This window comes from Oxyura jamaicensis, chromosome 4 (assembly GCF_011077185.1).
Source record: "Oxyura jamaicensis isolate SHBP4307 breed ruddy duck chromosome 4, BPBGC_Ojam_1.0, whole genome shotgun sequence".
Classification (NCBI taxonomy): Eukaryota; Metazoa; Chordata; class Aves; order Anseriformes; family Anatidae; genus Oxyura; species Oxyura jamaicensis.
The window spans coordinates 51,556,866-51,573,372 of NC_048896.1; the positions used below are offsets into that span (position 1 = coordinate 51,556,866).

Consider the following 16,507-nt stretch of genomic DNA (forward strand, 5'->3'; position numbering starts at 1 on the left):
TTGGCTACTGAAAATTGTTTCCCCTGAAACATTTCCATTCTCATCAAAAAAGCAAGGTAATGAATGAAAGTATTTTTAAGGGCTCATAACATGTTTTAAAGAGAATTCAGGAAGCCTGTGGGTTAGGAGTAGGACTTGGTTTGCAAATAGGGTCTGGTAACAAAACTTCATCTTTCAACTACAACATTTTTAGTATGATGAAACTGTTTATATCAGCATAGTTTATTTCTAAACAGCAATAACCATAAAATAACATTACGCTAACTGCATGACTATTATAATACCATAATAATAGATGGTATTATGCTTAATAATGTAATAGTACATTTAAGGCAGCACAACGTGTTGGCAGACAACCCCCGGATACTTTCAGTGGAACATGTTATGCACATTCTGTGAGGCATTCAAAGGAAGATAACCATCACGGTATGCTAGAGGCCTTCTTGATCAATTATCTTGAAAATTGATGAAGGGACTGGGCCCAAGGGCAAAGACAAACACCAGTTCCATCATTCAGCTACTTGGCTACAGTATGTCACTCAATCAAAACCAGAAAGAATCCATGAGCAAACCATTGGCATTCAACAAGATGGTAGCACTCGGGTGTTTGGTGAACAAGTACACACAAGTTTATATCCATAATGCCAACAGATCATCTGAGATGCTGAGAAAGGTACCCAAAATAGAGCAGTGGCAGAACCTGAAATGAAAGAATCAATAATTCTGATGACACAAACAGTACCGCAGCAGCTATCTCAACCAGCACTCTTCAACTCATCTAAAGCACCTGCGTGGAAGGCTGTCTCCACACAGTCCCAGTTAGTGATGATCAGGAGTGCAACCTTCCACAGTGCTTCCTCCTTACTGCTGCAGACCCCTGAAGGCATCACCAGCTCACAAAAGCAACACAGATTTGTGAATATGGTAAAAGGAGCCAAAAGTTCTGACAAGTCTCATTCTTAACCTTGAAAACTGGAGTAGATGCACCAGGCATGTGACAGAGTATGGGTACTCCCCTCCCTCTGCCAAATCCACACAAGCAGACACACAAAACACCTTGGGATGCCTGTCTAGAGCATCCAGGGCAGTAATTAAACTGCCCTTTCCTCAGGGCAAGTGGAAATGACCTTATGTTGGTTAAAAGAGAGCAGTGGAATGGACTCTTTCAGTGTAATCATGAAAGATTTACGAACAGTGGCAGCATCGCCAGGGACAGCTGACAAGGTTACCTCCCAGCTGTTCGTACTATATGTAGACAGAAGGAACTTCAGCTACTAAATAACTGCATTGATCAGACTTTTTACTTTATCTTGGTGAATAAGACTTCAGATTCACAAAATACTTCTTCAATTCATGTTGGGGAAAAAAGCATGTTTTTATACATTTAATTTGCAGCACTGACGAAATAGCTGAAGTTGACATACGAGAGCAATGATGACACCAGAGCTATGCCTGAAGTGTCTGTAAAAATTCCCAGATGCTACAAATAATTTTCCATTAATTCAGCTGATTCTTTGATGAATGAACATAATGCTAAATAAGCATGGGAAAAGCTGGCGGGGTTGTTGGGCAGACAATAAAGACCATAAAACTAGTTTATTGAACTTGTTATCATTTACTCCAGTTGCAAACAAACCGATGAACAGACATCTGCTTTCCCGCTCCAATTAAGAGAAGCAAGAAAGACACTTCCTAAAAACTAGTAAAGCCAGATCAAAAGAACAGCAGCGTTGCAACAAAAGATGCCTTGCTCTTCTGCAGGAGATCACATGAGCGAGCAATTTGTTATTCTCTCCTAATAAAAGTGCAGGACTGGATTATAAAAGTGCACACTAATTAAGCTATCAATAAGAACAGATGTGAACGAACAACGGCCCTAAGTAGAAACCACTGCCACATTTACTTGGGATATCCATTTCAGACCCCTCCTGGCTTTCAGAACATTACCACATGATGGCCTACGCCATATAAGACAGATAAAAGCATACGTTGCCTAATTATTTAAAGGAAGTCCTTAAATGATGTTTTCCATCACAAATAACATGTTTTCAGCAGCAAGTGGCAAAAGGTTTTCTCAAGCTCCAGCAAGAGTGACTTCCAAGACTTTTCTGGGGGTGCTATCAAGATAACAAGACAGAATATCCTATCCTGCCTGCCAAATGACTCCCACAGGAAACTAGGGCTATGTGTGTGGGTGTATGTGTGCATGAGAGCAAGTGAGATGAGCAAGAGGGTATAAGAATAAATTCTGGCCACCAAGTACTTTCCTTAAAACCAATTTACCTGAGACTGAAGTTCTTCTAACTTACGCTTCCTGGCATGAAGAGCTTTACTTGGAAAAGCCCAAAAGTAATTGGAAGTTCCAATTCTGTCAGTGTCCACCATGCCATCGTCAACTAAGCTTTGCAGAATCTCTTTCACTGACATTGAAGCTAATAAAAACAAAAACATCAAATTAGAACTGCATGGCACCTCCACAGAATCACGGAGAATTATTAATTCAGTTAGATACCATCTACAGTCATCTGTGAGAATAATTTACTATAACTTCAGCTAGCTGGAAGGTTCCAAGAGGACACCCTGCTTGATGCTTCACTTCAAAGAATGAATCCCTTTGAAATCAGCGGTTTCAACATAAAGGCTGCTACTCAGTACAGTCTGCTACCAGATGTTTGTAAACCGCTCACAGCTATCACCAAATATACATGCTTATTACAGTACAATGGCGTGACAAACGCATGAGGGGGCATCTGAAAAGTTGTCTTGCCATCGTAATTATAACATGGATTCACTTATAATTTCTTGATTAGGACTGTGATTACATCTCACTTTGCCATGCTTACCAAAGCACTAAACAGCCGTAGAGGCACTAAACCCACCTGCATACAGGCTCACGAGAGACAGATTTTACATGTGATTTTATTCAGTTCCAATACAGAAAGCCGTTGTAACGTTATATATGTGCAGGAATTGTCCATTCTGTAGCAAATGTGGGGTACAACCCACCATTTTAAGAATTATTCCATTTCAGCAAAGGGAAGTAGTTTTCATCATCCACAAGTGCTGGAAATACAAATGCCTTCAAGCTAATTCCTAGTTTTCAGTCTCCGACTTGCAGTTTCAGGTCTAATGGGGACCCCTTACCAGAAACACCCCACCTTTTGGAAGTTATACATTGAATGCCAGTGTAGGCAGTAGAGGGGCATCTCCATGGTCCAAGTTTTTTTCTTTTTAGAGGAATTGGGACTTCGGTTTAGTGACTAAATGCCTCCACATTCAAAGGCCAGGTGAATTTGGATTCCTCAAAGGTATTAATGGTGTTAGACACTCTGTATTTTTAAATATGAAATTCCAATGCTGGTACTTACTGTTTTGCATCCTCTTCCTGCATATTGCAACTAAACACGCAACAGTTTTTTTGACAAGCCAATCAAGAAAGCATTACATTTCTTCAGATGCCTGAGTGCTGCTAGCTGCTGACATAATGTGAATATGGCAAAGCAATGTTTTTCAGTATGTCTGCACTTCTCCCACCAACCATCTTTAGCCATTATTTGCACAGTGCCACACAGATACACTAATCAAGGGCTGTGGCACCTACACAAACACCACTCTCCTTCCCCCTTTCACCAGTGAACACAAAAGAAAGCAAAAGAAGGACTATATAAAACACCTCAACAGCATAAGAAAAATCATAATGGATCTAATTGAAAACCAACAATCTCATCAGGAATGCTTCCACTGAAAAGACAAACCCCTTCCCTTTACAGCCACCTAGCCATTTTGGGGGGAGGGGGGTGGCGATGGTGAAATTCACCAAAACATTGACCATGTACAATTGGACTAGCATTTTAAGACATTTGTGACATTACAGACAGAGATGTAAATCGTCTGCTCTCTGCCCGAGTACACATAATGATTTCATAGAATGAAAGCCACCAGTTGCTGGGTGTCAGAACCTGTGAAAAATCCTATCCCATTTAGTGGTTCACTCGGAGGTAGCTGTGGCATCTCAGTAATCTCTAATTTTGGCACTATCATCCAATATAAGTGATGCAAACATTAGCAAATCATGATAGGAAAATTCTGTTGATGTTACTTCTGCAGCCTTGCCACTGACCACTGTTTGCTTTTCCAGATATTTTTCCCATTACTATTAAAATCACAAGCCTATGACCACAACCAGGAAAATTTACACAATTTGACCTGTCCAAAAAATAATTAATGGCTGAAGAGAAAAAACTTTTGTAAATACTTACTAATCCCTTTTTCTTTTGGAGCAATCTTCTCTATATCCTTCAACTGGAACACATCTTTCTGGGCAAAACATAAAAGACACTTCAGATCCAAATGACAGCACCATCCAGGCCTGTATGGTTTTTACACCAAAGCAATGTCAACAAAAGCAAGCAGGAAATACACTGAATGTTTATGTTTTGCTAGGGAAATTTGATGTATATCCCTCAATAGAATTAAATTTAAAAAAAAAAATTAAAAAAAGACTATTGCTGTCTCTAGAGTACCAAGAAAATAACGAGACTTTTTTTCTTTGTCACCAAAGTCACCAAATTTTGCCTAAATTTGGGTGAAAATCCCTTTGAGGGCACAGAGTCAGGGTTAGACTGCACCAGATGCATTGCACTGCATTGCTCAGGTACTGAAAGGTCACAGTAACTGTTTTAATAGCATCACGCTGTACGTATCCCACCAGTATACCCGTAGGTCTGCTTTTTGGATCTCCAGGTTTCTTCTCCCCAGTGACCTTTCAGGCCTGCTCTGATCTCTCGTAACACTGAGATTTCTCCCACCTCTCAAACTCAGTGAGATCCTTCCTAATCTCTCGCTGTTGCTCTTATGGTAACATACCCAACATGAGAAGATTTTGCCCCAAGAAAAGGGCACATATTGAGCATTTAACAACACCTGCACATCTTTATGCCACGGCTCCATCAGGGGACCAGCCACCTGATCCAAAGTTACACGGATCCTGCTCCATCCCAGTAATTTACACAACGATGACATAGGGCATACATGAAAAGCAGATGTATACACACAGTTCATCTACAATTAACCTCCTTTTAGGGCCTATCTTCCCTGGATGTAAATGCAGGACAACTTTAAGCAAGTGACTTACTGTCTCAAAAAAGATCTCCATCATGCGAGCTCTCTTCTCCTCAAAACTCAGCCCTTTTTTCTTGGACTAGAACAGGAAAAAAAAAAAAAAACATTCTGCCGTCTGCATAAATAACATTTGCTCAGAATTCCTACCTACATACCTCTAAGTTATATTTGCCATCCTTTTATATACCTTACCACTAACCCTGGGCTTTCACAAAGAACCGTTACACCAAGCTGACCCACCTGCAATATATTAAGCTGTTGGAGCCGTGCTCTACGTTAGGAGGCCACCTTTCATGCAATCGAATCAAGCTCAAGCCTCGAGGTTTCCTGGCATAGCCAAAGTTTGTTATTTTGCTTGAACGTGATTAAATGTGTATTTATGCCTAGTCTCAGTAGCTTTCCCAAATGTTTAATAGCTCTTAAAAAGATAAGAATGACTGTCCCTTGCTTTTTGTGTTTATAATATTTGTGTTCATAATATAATATTTAACCTTGTGTTATGGAGACACTAATGTGAAAGGTGATAAAGCACATTTTGAGTTACTAGGTCTTCAAATTTCCCACTCAGCTGTCTACTTTCAAGATCATGGTTTTAAAGCTGTTTTTCTTCCGTTTCTTTTCTCCGTAGCTGTGTGACCAAGCTGCAAAGAGCACGGACTGAAGTAGAAGCAAAGGGCAGAAATATTAGGCTATGGTCATGTCGGGATATAGTCTCCCACAGACAGCCAGGATTTTCTTTCACTAACTGCATTTTTTATATTTTTAAAAAGCATTATTATGTTCTCCCAATCCTCCCCCCCCACCCGGCCGCCCATGGCCGCCCTCCGGCAGGCAGCGGCCGTTACCCGCCCAACGGCCCCTGCCCGCCCCGCGCCCCTCAGCGGCCCCCGCCCCGCTAGCGGCGCCGCGGGGGTGAGGAGGAGGAGGAGGAGGAGGAGGAGGAGGAGGAGGAGGAGGAGGAGGAGGAGGAGGAGGGCGGCCCCGCCGCTTACCATGGCCGCCTCCGGGCTGTGTTTGATTTGGGCGCCAGCGCGAGGGCAAGGCCCGCCGGGAAGCCGCCGGCGGAGCCCGCAGCGCCGCCTGCCGGCCGGACCCCCCCCCCCCGCGGGCAGCCACCGCCACCGGCTCCTGTCAGCGGCGCCATCGGCACCGCGGCTGGATGAAATCGCGGAGGGGAAAGGAAAAAAAACAAACAAACAAAAAAACAAAACACGTGTAAAATTACGTCCTGGTTTCTGCACCTTGTGGAGTTAGCCGAGAAACAGAGTGTTTGAATAAAGCAGCTGTACAACAAATCCACCTCTATTTTAATACCACGAAGCAGTTTATCACTTACCTTAGTTATTTAAAATACCACATTTGTTTGTTAATTTTGTATTATTATTTTTTTAAACCTGAAATCACATCCCCTTGTAGGCAGGTGAGGCAGACTTTGTCCATGGCAAGCTGTCAGTTACACCGGGTGCAGGTCACAAAGCCTGCTGAGATGTAGGGGCCCTGATGAAGTTCCCCACGTGGCGTTGCCCAGGCTTTACGACAGGTTACGCTCACCCTTCCCATACTTCTCAGTACACATCCATTTTATATTTTGTGTGGAATGTGCAATTTTCTTGACAGATATAATTGCCATATCTTTGATATATCCTTGTAATACTGAAATTCATTCACTTCCACAATAAAGAGCCTAAAAATACTTAAAATCCCACCACCGCTGGCTCCAACCTTGTTTTCGTATCTCTATCTACAGCCATGGGTTTGGAAGCCTGCAGGACACGTGCTGTGTGTCTCCAGGTAGTGACACCCCCAAGACGAGGCGTTGTGGCCTTTGCACTATGCAGCCCCCCATACACACCATGTCTTCTTTCTTCTCCCAGGCCCAGCAGCAAACGTAAAATACACTAACAGGGGCCTACAACCACCCCTGTCACACAAACAGCCTGGTGAGGGAGGATGTGGGGAAATGAAACCCCGCTCAACATATGGAAGTGAAGGTCTCGGGCACATCTGGTGTTGCTGAAATGGTTGTTTGTCGCGATGACTGTTCTAACAACTTTAACTACTTACACTTCATTGTAATTATTAGTCGTGCTGTAAATTGCCTTCCTTTGGCAACAGCAGTCTTGAGAAATTGCTCAGCGTGGTAACAGCAAGAGGTTTCTATCTACCGTACTAATTGTAGAGTTTAAGTTCAGGCAAATAAAAACATGCCAGCTGAAATGTTCAGGTAGTCCCATAAATATTTTTCAGCGCTTTTATGAAGTGCCCCCTTTCCTGAAACCTGAAGCTCTCTTCCACACAGGCCTAGCAATGATCCAATTTTTCAGTGTGGGCACCAGTGTATTGCTAAAAATGAAATGCATGTTAAAAAGGACATTATCAATGCAAAGCGCGATATTTATACAAAATACGAAGCCGCTTATTTCTTTTATTCTTCCTTGTGCATCACATTCCCAGTGGCAGCTGCTTCCCTCCTGTCTCTGGGCCCTTCTCTCCCCCAGGACACGGGCCCTTTCCTGCTCCTTCACAGCCTGAGATGAAACCCAGCTCAGCTGCTCTCAAAAGGTTGTTGAGGCACTTGTAAAGCACCTGTTGCAGTGTGGATTTTCTCTAAGCAACACGTGCGAGGAGCAGAGTGGGTGTCGGAGCTAAAAATGCTGCAGGGAGATGAGGAGGAGCACGAGGGGAGGGTGTTCCAGAGGGGCACGCAATCTGAACAGGCCTCAGTGTCTTCTAATTACAACTAACTAGCTTGAAAGATGACCGGCTGGAAGAGGTCCCAAACAGAAAGTACACAGGAATATCTCCTGCTCTGTCCAGTGACGATTGTTTTTCATGACTGGATAAAGTGTGAAAGAACCACTCTTAACATACAGAAAGGTCTGGCATTTTTATGGGCTTCAGAATGTTTAAATGTGAATGTTTGAATATAAAACAACAATGGATGGAAATGCTGTGGAAGGCTGGCACATAACTGCTTTTCTATTAGAAATTTGTTTTAATGTGTGTGATTTTCTCAAGTTCTAACAGTTTGGGCTGAAATTTTCTGTGCTTGGTGTCTGAGGGAGATGTCTAAGCACTAGCTGCAACAGCTTTGTAGTTCCTGAAATCTGAGGTGGAGAAATATCCCATTGCTTTGTCAGTGTTAAAATATACTTACATGAGATAGATAGAAGTTGTACTCCTTCATTTTGCTCTTAAAATTCTGTAATTGAATTACATTCATAAGTACTGTTTGAAAAGGCATTACAGTGGCATTGGAAGGCAGGAAGGTTAAGTAGGAGAACAAAAATTGTCTGTTCTACTTTGGTTTTGTTCCTTTTGGATATGCACACTATAGGGCAGTCTTCAATGAGCTAATTTTTTGAACAGAAGGAAGGAATTCAAGTTGACTAGCAGATGAATTCAATTCCAGAAAATTAATAGCAAACCTCCTAAGTGCTGTGGGCTACCTTCCATGGCATCCATATGACTGACACCAGAAGATGCTGCGGTAGAGCTGGAGGCTGGAAGAGAAAGGGAGCCCTGGGAGCCACTTGCCCATCGGTGATGATACCAACTCCTCTGAGGGCCCAGCAGGCAACAGTGGGACGTAGCCGGGCATCCGGAGGCAACGTGACCCACGAGTAACCCACACAGGGCAGTGTCTATAGCATCTGCTCTCTCATGTCATGCTCAAGCAAGTGTTTGGGCTCCCAGCCTGCGAACAGGCATTCTCCCTACAAACATCTGACCCGGTGGGAGATGCTAGCTGGCCCTACAGCAGTGATCACTTCTGCCACAGCTTTGCTAGCAGACCTCTGAAGTAACTACTTACTAACTCACTGAAATGAGTAGCTTAACTACTAGGTTCTTGGTAATGGGGCATTTCACATTCATCTGACACACGGGAGGGTCGGGAAACTTCAACTGGAGGTAGCGATGAGCAGCAGACAGTGGGTCTCTCTTCCACCAGCACAGCTGGTGCCTGGGGAGAGCATCTGTCTGCAAAAATTACATTGACTGTTCCAGTTCAGGGAGTTATTTTTGTCTGGTGCAAATTAGGGAGCATTCACATGAACTGTCAGCAAAACTATGGGGATAGTTAACTGCGGAGCGGTGCAGCTGCATGTGAAAGAGAATTTTAGCCTAAGGAACAATGAAACAGTTTTGATTGTGTAATTATTTATAAGTGGTTAGCAGTCCTTAAAGAGAGAGATTCTGGGTATCTCAAGATGGGTGCCCAGAACATATGTACCCTTTTAAACTATTTTGGCCTTGCTTTCCCTGACATTATTTCTCATTTGTGATAACAGGATTCCGTATTCCTTCTAAAAGATCACGCGCTCATCTCTGCACAGACTCAAGTAAGTATCACAGCAAGGCCAAAGAGGAAGTTGGCCATTTACTGCAGAAATTTCTTGGTAAAGAGCAGCATTTTCCAATGAAAATGTTAATTTTGATCACTGAACTTTTGATTACTGGAATGGAACATGGAGGACAAGGAAGCCCAGTTCCCCACCTGCTTCCCAAGAGGATCTAAGTTCCTCTTTCACTCCTTTTTTTTTTTTTTTTTTTTTTTTTTTTTTTTTTTTTAAAGACCTGTGAAGTAATTACAGTTTTATTGGCTTGTGACCTATGGTATCAGAGTTTCCTTTTCAAAAAAAATTACCCATCTTGCTGCATTATGGAGATATTTTTAGGGCCAATGAGTACGAAACACATGATAAATAAAATCTCAACAATGAGAATAACAGAGGAAACAAGCTTTATTTTTATTATCTGAAATTTTTGTGCGTGGTAAAGGTACACATTTGACTCTGATTTTCCTACATTTCCAAGACAGAGTAATTTTTATTTTTATTGTCGGCTAAAGCATCAATAATACCGTGGCACACAGGAAGCTAAAACTACACACACGCACACACACAAACACTTTGATGCGCATCTTTCATCCTCGACCTTAAGGAGACAAAGTTTGTATTTAGCCTCATAGGGATTTAAAAACAAAACAAAATAAAACAACAAAAAACAAACACCACCACCAATAAAAAAAAAAAATCATCATGAATATCAACAGAGTGCAAGACTTACATGAGACTTACATGTACGCAAAACATATGAAATGGACTTACAAAGGTGGAATGTACAAAAAGCTTTAAAAAAAATTCAAGAGAAAAGACAGACTCTTGGAACCGGAAAGCTGCAGCGTATCAACTGGTAGAGATTTCTAACGGGGGTACTGCCGTACACTGTGCAGCTTAGGGAGCATTCCCATGTCATAAAGCCAAAGCAAAATTGTCCGGGTTAAGGCCGTGTTGCTCACAAACATCAACTGAAGTGCTGTACATTCATCAGAAATAACGCAACCAGTTAGGAACCTCCCTACTGCGGAGCACAAATACCTTTCGCGCACTCTCCACAAACAGACCAAAACAATCACTGCTCACAGTTCTGCAAGAAAAGTCTCAATGTACACCATGGTTTCATAACTAGCTGTCACCCACAGCTGGAAGTCATTTCTTTATAACAAACACAACATATTGGGCACTTATAGTTCTCATTATGGCAACACTAGATCCTTAATTATAAAAAATAGTGACATAAAATTGAAAACCCTCTAGCTTTTACAGAACAGAAGAGCATTTACTAATAAATAACTCTCTGTCTACATTAGACAAATGCTTTGCCTTAAGCCATTTTCCTTTTCCTATTCAGCTACGTTGCTGCTGTTTTAAGCTAGGTAAAAATCCCCTACTATTTGTAGTGGATCCATCGGAATAGATCCTCTTATTCTGTTCACAAAACATTGAAAATACAGTTGGCTAGTTTGTCCTAAAATACTCCAAATTACACAAGATCTGATAACCTTTTGAGATTACTTTTGAGTTGAAGATTAGTTAAACAAAGCGCATACTTTCACCATTCATGCTGCGCTGCTAGTCAATTAGCATTCCAGGGAAGTCAAGGGAACATTTGGTTATACCTGAAATCTGGCAGCAGAATGCCTATAAAGCCTTTAATAAATGCTAACAACTCAGTAAATCAAGTAGTGCAATTTTGACGTTCACTTAATTGAATGAGAAAACAATCTGCCAGGTTTTTTAGAACAGAATTTCTGCTTTGGTTGTTCTTTGTAAGGTTAGTAAGCCAAGCATTTTAGCTAAGTTGACTTGAAAAGCACACTGCAAAAGCAACGTGTTCCTCAGTTTTCCTGTGGGAGATAAGGTCAGCCTTTGGAAGGAAATAGCCTATGCCACTGAATTTGAAACTGTACTTTGTAGCATTTGCTCCCTATTAGAAGGAAATCCAAATCAGTGCCATTTTTCAAGTGCCCTAAGTGCTGTTCTAGTGATGTCCAAAATATCAATAAGATGGAAAACCCAAACTACTATTCAATCTTCAGGAAAAAAAAAAAAAAAAAATCACCCCTAATGCTGTTAGCTTGGTAGCAAGGGGGCTGTGTGCAGAATTCCACGTTTCATCAGGATGCAAAGGGTTGACATAGGCTATGTAAAATCCCGATGAGCAGCACAGTGTCAAATGAACTGAAAATCTCAAAGTAAACTAGATGCATGGAATAGTACAGTCCTAAGTATATGTTTTGATATATGGGTTAGGGTCTGATTTCTGTGGTTCTCAGAGTTCCTGGCAATGGAGTATTTGGCAATGTTTCTTTAGAGGAAGCCATGCAAGTTTAGTAAAATGTTATTATGAAAATTCAAATTTGGAACTAGATTCAATCAGTAGTATCCATAACTGACAGCAACAATAGTTTCTGTGTTTTGTTTTGTTTTCCTCTCAAAGAACCAGTGCAACTCTTATTTTTTTTTGCTAAGCAATATAGTTAAAATGCTATGTACCTTTGTTCATTGATAATTAGCCATCTAAGGGTATTCCAATGTTAGAAATGGTCAGAAGGCTGCTTATAAGGACACTTAGAAGAAAATTACTTGATCGTCATCAAATTTGATTTACAACTTTGTTAAATTTTGATAGGACGTTTATTGTATAATATCTGAGGTAACTATCATCTCAGGAATTTTAGGACAAACTCAGTTCAAGCAGAGGCTATTTTTTCTTTTGGTAATAACAGGCTTGATTTTTAACATTTCAAAAACGTTACCACCAGTTTCTTAGCTGCATTATATAGTCCAAAGCTTATGCCTTATACACACATATTTATTCCAATGAAATAAGGAAACTTATCTTTGCATTAGAGTTTGTAAATCGGTTTATGTGCAAAAAATAAACAAGGGAAAGAGAAGAAACAGTAATTAAAAGAAATAGAAAACACTACATTTAAGAATCTGGGGGTCTGCATTTTTACAAGTCAAACGTATCTTTATAAAAACCATTCTTTTTTTTTTCTCAAATTGGTTGAAACAACTTTAACCTTTTAGAAATAAGACAAATACCTGTAACAAGTCATTAACAAAGGTTTCTTTCAATTTTGCAAATACGCTTAAAACATTCCCCTGTTCCTGACCCAATGCCCTTTTGTTTCAAGGCCCTAAAAATTAGAAGAGAAAAATGCTACTTGTCACACTATTTTAGGCATTGGCAGCACGCTCACCAGCTCCTCAAATGAGGTTTAAGAGTGAGCACCACTGTTTCTATATTAGGCTATGGTAGCAATTCATCTTTTGACCATTGGATTTAGAATTAAGAGTAAAGCCAACGGTACTTTAAAAAGGACAAGCATACACTTGAGAAAAACAAACAAACAAACAAACAACTTTAAAAACAGAACCAAGTCATGTGATTGTAAGCATTTCCAATTAAAATAATACTTCAACAAAGAACACAGTAGAAATATCTGGCAGGAAGGAGGAGGGACATTTTTCAGAGTACTGCCATTGTCAAATGGCATATGTATGTTCCAGTTTGCTGAAATAACATACATTGAATTTTAAATTGTTTTCTGTCAGTCAGTCATACATACATACATACAAACAAATCAGAACAAATCTCACAGTCCGTATTTTATCCTCAAACAAAATTCCCTTTGATGAAGGACTTCAGGAATTGGTTCAAATTCATTCTTATTTGTAATGTGTTTTTTCCTCATGTAAAAAGAAATAGCTTTGGTAACCCTTGGCTTTCCTATACAACCTCTGTTTACCACAGTTCCTTTGGTTGTATAATGTAGGTCCTCCATAGGGGTACCTTCTCTGGCTTTCTGTCCTGTGTGATGCTGCATTTCTTTTATTTGTTAATACAATGAGTTGCCTTAAGGAAACATGGCAATGAACACATACGAAAGAGTGGCACACATGAGGTTAATTGATTTGACATTGTAATAACCCTGATCCTAATGAACTAGTTTGGTGTCAAAAGGTCTGTCGTCATACAGAAATTCAGCTCTCACTAATGTATCACTACAATTAAGCTTTTCGTTAAGCTTGACGTTAAGAAACGTCAGGTCTCTGCAAAGTCCTTCCAGCACACTGAGCAAGAGGAAGAGTGAAGAACAAGCACATGAAACAATCCTTCATTAATCCCACAGGAGCTGGGAATTTGCATTGATTCTCATAGTGCTAAATGTTGAGCTGTGTTAGGTCTGACAGTTAGAACTAGACTGATTTTGTGTGACTTAACTTTATACTAAAAGGACCTACGTGTTATAGATAGTAAGACTGAAGAATGTTAAAAGTGTAATACCTACCATGATAATGAGATCTAGAAGATTCCCAGGATCACTTTTGGGTGAAATAATGCATAACAATGACACTTTTTCAAATTTGGAAGCTCTGAACAGGAGCTACCTTTCGCAGTCTTCAAATAGCTTTGGGGATTTTTCCCCGAACTTTTCTCCTTTTTGCCTAACTAGTTAATTCCAGTTCCGTAAGTTGCAGTTTGTGTTTAATATCACATTGTCTCTATGAATTCAGTTAAAGAGGATTCTGTGTATTAACCCTTACAACAAAAAGTTGAGTGAGGAACGTAAGAGGTGCAAGTTCTATGTAAACAAGATTAAGTTTGGAAATTAACATGAGAAGTCCATAAGAGACTCCTTCATAATTAAAAATGAACTCAAAGTAGGAGACATCCTGCCTTGGATCTCTGGGACCAGTCTTTGCTTACGGGTGGACGATTATCCATCTCCAGAGCTCATTGTTACTGTAAGTATCGATAGACCTTGAAGCAGTGATTTCCAGAGTCTGCAACTACAACGTGGCCATCTGAAGTAAGGGACAGACCTTGGGGGCCATAAAGTGGGTCAGCAGACGTGTTAATGTAGGATAAAAACGATCCGCTTCCATCAAAGACCTTTGGGGTGATAAAGCACATAAGAAAAGTTATGAATAAAAAAAGAAAACTAGCAAACAAAAATCTGCTTTCAGTTATACCACTATTCTTATTTTTGAAACTGTTGGCATACATACATACACTAGAATAAATATACACAGAATCTGATCTGTTAGTTTCATAATATGCAAGTTTATATACAAATATATTTCCTTATTAAAAAGAACTAATTAAGGCTACCAGAATCTTTGGCAAGAATTGAACATGCAACAAAGTCATAATAAAAAAAAGCATCTTGGCTGTTCCTTGCTCTAAAAATAACCAGCTAGAATAAAACAAACTCAGTCAGGAACTCAACCAACACCTTGTTTTCCTAACAAATCTTACTGTTGTGGCTAGCATGAATCTTAGGTTCCCACACAGGGAAAACCAGGAATTTGTTTACACTGTTGACAGTGCTTCCTGAGAACAACTCATGAGTAGCTCCCTTATTTTCATATTCAGTGAAACTAATGTCTACATTTAGTTATTTATTAGATATTCTTTGGCAAATAGGAAAGAATTTTGTGATTAATACTTGAATGATAAAAAGAGTGCAACTCTCTTACCATAAAAGCAGAATATTTTTCCAACATTTTTAAAAGATGATAAAAATCTGCTGTATTTGCCTCAGGGTCTATACAGACCATTTGCTTTTTTGTATTTTCCACCATGTCTCCAACCTTCTTTTATGATGATTATTATAAATTACTATGATCTCAGTAAAGGTTGTAAGTCTGAACTCATCAAATAACTTTTTGGGAACTACTTGGAGACAAGAGCCTTGGTCTAAGTAACCATCAGACTTGCCAGTAGTCACGCTGGGAAGTCCATGGTCTGACATTACCACTTCTAAAAGTAGACAGACCAGCAATGAGGCATAGAAAAGGCTGTGGTAGAAACCACATAACTTCCAGTGCTGCTGTCCTACTTCTTGGGAAGTCTGAAGGCTTTAGTGACCAGAGCTATCAATTAATTAGTTTTCCTACTCGAGCACCTTTGAAATACACAAATCTCTACCTGTATTCGGCTGTTTCCCCAATCTGCTACAATAATATTTCCGTTAGAGTCTACAGCTACTCCAGTTGGTGCATTAAACTGTCCATTTCCTTCTCCGTTTGATCCAAACTTCAGTATGAATTCTCCCTCTTGGTTAAATACCTGTATGGGTTTAAATAAGAAAAAAACATGACATCACATCAAATATTACTAATCTACTACTACCAGTTCACTTATTACCAAAATTGGAAATTGAAGAATTCCAAGCAATATTCTCTGCCTCCAGCACTCACTCCCTCTCTCTCCCTCCCCACCCTTTCTCAGCATGGACATTTATAGTTCTCCTATTTTGATCTTATTTTAGAAATATTTAGCAGAGTGATCTATTTGCATTGCAAGGAAAGGCAAGAAAGATTGTAGCAAGGGTCACTTATATCTGCATTTTCAAAGACCTGGTAAGTTTGCATTTCATTTTGTTCACATGCTTGAAACTATGAAAATTTGAGTTGAGACTATGAGGTGAAATCAGACAATGATAAAAGAAAAAAGAACTCACTGACAATGCCAGCACCAGCCTACATCCTGAAAACAAGCTAAGCAAAATAAGAAGCATTCCCATAATTTAAAAAGCCAAAATATTTAGATAGTGTGATTCAGGATGTTTCATTTACATAATATCATAACTATCTCCATTTATTTTCATCCATCTTGGACCCAGGCCCAGCTGTGCCACGAGGTTCAGCAGTGTTCTTATGGACCAGCTGTGTCCCAAACAAGAAAATGCAAAGACCAGACAAGTGCCAAACACGCAACAAGGTGCTAAGAAGGTGGGAGATGAGAGAAAATCATCCTCTTCTCCAACACCCACAATGGACAGAGAGAAAGCCTTTGGGGGTGGAAATTAATGAAGCACCAGGGTGGTGCCTCAGATGATGAAAAACAGTATAAAAAAGTCAACTAATAAGAAAAAAACAGGCAGTGATAATTTGCTCTCTGCCTGGGTTAAAATGGGCTGGTCAGCGACAGAACGAGAGAGAAGCCTATATTGAGTAGGATCTTCCGTAGAAGATGCCTGAAACAAAGAACAAGCTTGAAGGTTAGTGGCAGAGGGAAGATGATG

At 40.2% G+C, this 16,507-nt stretch overlaps 2 protein-coding genes across 12 annotated transcripts in view; both read right to left on the reverse strand.

Moving 5' to 3' along the window:
• The window catches only part of MND1 (meiotic nuclear divisions 1), a 39,737-nt gene extending 33,505 nt beyond the window's left edge, over positions 1-6,232 (reverse strand). Inside the window, exons 1-4 of one of the 2 annotated variants that reach the window (XM_035326327.1) lie at positions 6,114-6,232; positions 5,135-5,200; positions 4,260-4,317; positions 2,284-2,432 (exon numbers count right to left, since the gene is read on the reverse strand). In XM_035326327.1, the coding sequence (XP_035182218.1) occupies positions 2,284-2,432; positions 4,260-4,317; positions 5,135-5,200; positions 6,114-6,116 (276 nt within the window). In that variant the 5' untranslated portion in view covers positions 6,117-6,232. Of the gene's footprint in view, positions 1-2,283; positions 2,433-4,259; positions 4,318-5,134; positions 5,202-5,670; positions 5,926-6,113 lie in introns of those variants that run through there. The other variant, XM_035326328.1, reaches the window with a different exon arrangement.
• Positions 6,233-9,848: 3,616 nt separating this feature from the next.
• Positions 9,849-16,507, reverse strand: part of TRIM2 (tripartite motif containing 2) — a 93,090-nt gene continuing 86,431 nt past the window's right edge. For all 10 annotated transcript variants that reach the window (XM_035323511.1, XM_035323508.1, XM_035323510.1 and 7 more), the window contains 2 exons: positions 15,409-15,549; positions 9,849-14,370 (listed from right to left, as the gene is read on the reverse strand). In XM_035323511.1, the coding sequence (XP_035179402.1) occupies positions 14,218-14,370; positions 15,409-15,549 (294 nt within the window). In that variant the 3' untranslated portion in view covers positions 9,849-14,217. The remainder of the gene's footprint in view (positions 14,371-15,408; positions 15,550-16,507) is intronic.